This window comes from Austrofundulus limnaeus, unplaced genomic scaffold, assembly GCF_001266775.1.
Source record: "Austrofundulus limnaeus strain Quisiro unplaced genomic scaffold, Austrofundulus_limnaeus-1.0 Scaffold1607, whole genome shotgun sequence".
Lineage (NCBI taxonomy): Eukaryota > Metazoa > Chordata > Actinopteri > Cyprinodontiformes > Rivulidae > Austrofundulus > Austrofundulus limnaeus.
In genome coordinates this window covers 1,532-6,174 of record NW_013954009.1, presented here as the reverse complement: position 1 = coordinate 6,174, position 4,643 = coordinate 1,532, and the positions used below count along the sequence as shown (strand labels likewise).

The following is a 4,643-nucleotide window of genomic DNA, read 5'->3' as shown; positions in this document are numbered from 1 at the left end:
CCACCATTATTTGCAAAAAAAAAAAAAATCTTTAAAAATCAGGCAAAATGATTTTCTCAAATTTTTTTCAAATTTTGTCTCTCATAGTTGAGGGCTACCTATGATGTCAATTACAGGCCTCTCTCATCTTTTTAAGTGGGAGAACTTGCACAATTGGTGACTGACTAAATACTTGTTTTCCCCACTGTAATAATATTCTTTACCTGGTATAGGAAGGCCATGTCGATGAGGCCGTTGTGCAGCACCAGTGGTTTTCTGGCACGCAGCAGTTCAGTGAACAACGCTCGGATGTGAACGCCACGGTTATCTGTTTCTGCCTTACAAACAAGAAGGAGAAGAAAACACACTTTGAGCTTAAATAAAATCAGAAGAAGCCCGAGCATGAACTGCACAGTCAAGGTGTAGTAAAACTTAAAAGGGTTCAACAAAAACATGCAGCGTTCATGACCTTATTGTTGCCCTTACAGTAAGGGACACCATGGCTGTACTGTTTGTTAAAGTCAAAGCCGTGATGCACGAGGAACTGGACTGACTGGGGCTCTATGATGTACTCCTCTGAACACAGCAGGGTGAGGTTATACACCTGGACACGGTATGTGTCTGCAGGCTGCAGACACATAGAAATAAACAGAAGGAAAAAGAATAACGTGCTGTGACCGTGGGGTTGCATATGCCAGTAATAAAGATGTCAGCATGCTCTTAATACCTGCTAAGGGTATTGACTTGTAGTACCTTTTGGTCCAGCTTTTTGTAACAGGCAACTCCCAAGGAGAGGATGGAGCGGGAGCGAGCAGCGTGGCATATTGCTTTATACCTGTCCTCTATAGATCTGAAACAGACATGCAGGTGTCAGGACAGCAGCACAAAGACCTGCATGTAACTGAGATTATCTGATGTCTGWACTCACTCTGCCAGCAAAGACTTTCTATTTCCCAGACCACTCAGCTCCTGCAGCAACACAAACAGCTGTTACTTTTCTGCACTTCCTGCGTGTGTTGCAAACTTAAAAAAATATTAGATTAATAAATAAAATCACACAAATCGGAACCACGTGTTGTAGTGGGAAGTCATTTATCTGCAGCACATTTGCACTTACCGTGTCGAGAGCAACGAAGGACGACGTTTTAATGGCAACAATCAACGCAGGCCAAAGCTCCTTAAAATTATCATTGTGGACATCAATTACAGGAACTATTAGCGACATATCTGACTGTGTGTGCAGCTAATGCTGAAAGCTACCGAAAGGGTTTACTTCCTTATTTAAATTCTCATTGTCAGGTGTTTCATACCAAGACCTTGTTTGCTGATTATCTATTATTTTCTTGTTCCGAGATCAGTGACTTTCATAATTGTGTTCAAGTTTCCTACTGGATTATTATAGTCTACAGCTATAAACTTAGCCGTAAACAGTCGGTGTGCTTCCCGGGGTCCTGACGGAAAATAACACATGGCAAGACTGAATATTTAGAAGTCTCCTTCTGGAATATTTTAAAACATTATATTTTTTAAATAATGTAGTTTTTGGTTTAAAATAAACTTTTAAATTAATTTATTGTATTTTAATATCATTTGTTTTTTCCATCAGGCATTTACACAGGCACACCTAAATGCGTCACCGGACCTAAACGCAGAAGGTGTGCGCCATTTTGGCTCAAACAAACTCAGTAATATTTTACCCCTTATAAGTGTTTATAAAGTGTTTATATCGAGTTTTACGTGAAACACATGTTGGGTCTGTTTCTAGTTCCCACGAGTTAATTATTTATTGTGAACGTAGCTTTGTTTTTTTGTTTTTTTTTTTTTGTGTGTGTGCAGCTGCTAAAACTAAAATATTTAAAAGTTCAAACTGAGCCAACTCACCGTTTTAATAACATTTCTGTCTTGCTGTTTGGTTGTCTTAGTTGTTTTTTTACTGTGTGCGATGGGTGGCTGCTACGCTCCAAACTGCTCCAATTCAAGCAGCATGGGCAAACAGCTGTTCAGGTTTCCCAAAGACCCGGTGCGGAAGAAGAAATGGGTGGTGAACTGTCGGCGTGATTTTGAACCAACTCCTCACTCTAGACTGTGTCAAGTAAGTTTACAGCATCAGATTAGTGGRAACACTTCCTCAGTTTGGGGTGAGAGTCATCTCAGCAGTGTTGAAAACAAGATTCTGCCTAAATATGTGAGACATGGAGCCGGTGTGTCCAAGAGAAGCCCTATTATTAGTATTATTTGCACTCCTGGTAATTGATGCCCGTGTATATTTCTGCTTCTGTCTCATCTAAAGGATCATTTTGAGCAGAGCCAGTTTGAGGAAATAGCCAGATCTCCAGCTGGTGGGAAGAAGCTGAAGCCCAATGCTATTCCCACTCTGTTCTGTGTGGGAGACCCTCCTTACCCCGCAGTCACTTCTCCATACATCCTGCTGCCACTGAAACCTGAACCAGGTATTTATTAAAGCATAACCGAATGCTATAAATGTAATCATAACATATTTATATCAGACTTTACCAAGCACAAATACAGTTTACCTATAATTTAAATGTAATGTTATTCATTGTAATGCAATTATGTGAAAGTCTTGCTGTTTGGATCAATAATTAAGTCTCATTTAAAAGTAATGGGTGAGAAAGTTGTTATTACATTTTATAACATTAAACCTTTAGTATCAAATTGTGCATGAGTAATGTTTAGCATTTATTCATAAAAACAGCAACAAAAACAGATATTTGTGTGGAGGGTTGCTCAAGATCCAGCCACATATTATCCAATATTTGTGTATTTGTGTTGTTTGTATTGCAACATTCCTGTTGCTTGTTTTAGGAAAAGCACAAGAAAAAAAAATTTTTTCATATCCATTTTTGCACAACTGATTTTCAATGCATCTACTTAAAAATGTCCTGAAATCTTTAACTAATAACCAAAACTATGGGTCCTAGCATCTTTTACTAAGACTCTGCAAAACATCTTAATCAGGTCAAGTACATTTATGGCTACAATTCTAGTTAGAGGTTTTTTGTGCGTTTTTTAGTGGAAAAGGAGCTAAACTTTGGGGATCATGGCTATGCCAGACGCACCCCTTTGCCTGGGATGGAGGAGGAGGATGCAGAAGGGACCGCTGAGGACCAGCACCGCTGCACACAATGTCAGTTYCTCAAGAAAAAACTGGAGCAGGAGATGCAGCATACTGCGAGGTTGCAAAGAGAGGTAAAAGGCTTGCTGGGGGGTTCCCACTCCATTAATGGCTCAGTTAATTGTGATTTTTGATATATAGCGATTGAGATATGGCACAAAGTGACACCAATAACCTAAGTGAACTCCGTTTCTCTCAGGGAGAAGAGATGAAGAAGCGCCTGTATCGACTCGATCGGATCGAGAAGGGCCTCCAGAACTTTCTGTTTGAAGACCAGATCAGGGCTCTGTCCCTCACCAAGCGCTCCCGTCGAGCTGTCTGGTCGCCTGAAACGATCCTGAAAGCCCGGAAGATCCGCTGCGCTGTTGGGACCAAAGGCTACGAGTACCTGAGAGAGATCGGTTACCCTTTGCCCTCCTATAGGACTCTGTGTAACCGACTAGAGACAAAGATCATGGTGACGACTGACTTGACCTGTGAGGAACTAGCAGAGCTGGGTCTGGGGCTCATGGCCACCTGCGACAGTCCCACAGGAGCTGTTGGAGACAACGACGAGGAAGAACTGATAGGTGTGTTGTCCTGATCCCAGCTGTGTGCACRAGTTGCTGGTAAACAATCACGACACCAAGTTGAGACTTTCTTCTGTTCGCAGCAGTAAACAGTTCTGCTCTTTGTAATTTATACAAGATTTAGGCATCACTATCACATATATAAGGYGTTTCCTAATCTAAAATATCACCTGATTATGGTTGCAGTTTACACCAATAGATCACTTTGCTGAGGTGATGTGTGTGACACTCTGATCCTACAGTCCAGGAGGTTGTGTACCTGCAACATGTTCCCTCTCTGTGGGCAGAATGCACAGTCTATTTAGAGTTTGCTGCTTGTTTTAAGATTAAATGACTCAAAGCTAAATGTTTTACTGGTTCTATTTTAAAGTAAAAGGCACTTTTTAAGACATTAAACACAGTTTTACAGAGCACGTTTTAAACTATCAGCACTAATGTGTCACACTCTAAACTGCTTCATGTCTGCACGGTCATAATTTGGTTGAATGTTGTGTGTAAAGCTAAGTTGGTACAATACTCGCACAGCGTTTTAGCAGATTTCAGGTTTCAGTGTAAAATCATATTTTAAAATGCTTTTAAGAAGTGTATTTGGTGTCGTTTGTACTACTGAAAGTGTTTGTGTTTCATCCATTAACGGTTATGCATAATAAATAAAAAATATATTCATAAATTGTATAATTTTATACTAGATTGTAAATCTTGTTTCATTAAAGGACTTTATAATAACTGTTCCTGGGGTAAAAAAAAATTARCCATAGCAACTGGAAAATGCTGTTCACTGAAACTTTGTCCATTCTGCATTTTTATTTTATTTTATTTTATTTTTAGAAATTGAGAATTTGTTCAATTTATGTCCATTTTTAAGGTATTTATTACAAATAGGTCACCCATCTGGATGTTTGGAAAGATTTCTGTTCACAGTTACAGTGGGGAAAATAAGTATTTAGTCAGTCACCAAT

General features: G+C 39.6%; 2 protein-coding genes across 2 annotated transcripts in view; one reads left to right on the top strand and one right to left on the bottom strand.

The window, feature by feature from the left end:
• The window catches only part of toe1 (target of EGR1, exonuclease), a 4,654-nt gene extending 3,203 nt beyond the window's left edge, over positions 1 to 1,451 (bottom strand). The window contains exons 1-5 of the mRNA XM_014033048.1: positions 1,097 to 1,451; positions 908 to 948; positions 733 to 829; positions 449 to 607; positions 204 to 317 (exon numbers count right to left, since the gene is read on the bottom strand). Coding sequence (XP_013888502.1) covers positions 204 to 317; positions 449 to 607; positions 733 to 829; positions 908 to 948; positions 1,097 to 1,204 — 519 coding nt within the window. The 5' untranslated portion in view covers positions 1,205 to 1,451. The remainder of the gene's footprint in view (positions 1 to 203; positions 318 to 448; positions 608 to 732; positions 830 to 907; positions 949 to 1,096) is intronic.
• A 157-nt stretch (positions 1,452 to 1,608) lies between these two features.
• On the top strand, positions 1,609 to 4,367 carry si:ch73-382f3.1 (THAP domain-containing protein 1). Its single transcript, XM_014033049.1, has 5 exons — positions 1,609 to 1,634; positions 1,902 to 2,071; positions 2,270 to 2,429; positions 3,014 to 3,189; positions 3,315 to 4,367. The coding sequence occupies exons 2-5, from the start codon at positions 1,922 to 1,924 to the stop codon at positions 3,696 to 3,698; spliced, it is 870 nt and encodes a 289-aa protein (XP_013888503.1). The 5' UTR covers positions 1,609 to 1,634; positions 1,902 to 1,921; the 3' UTR covers positions 3,699 to 4,367.
• Positions 4,368 to 4,643: the final 276 nt, after the last annotated feature.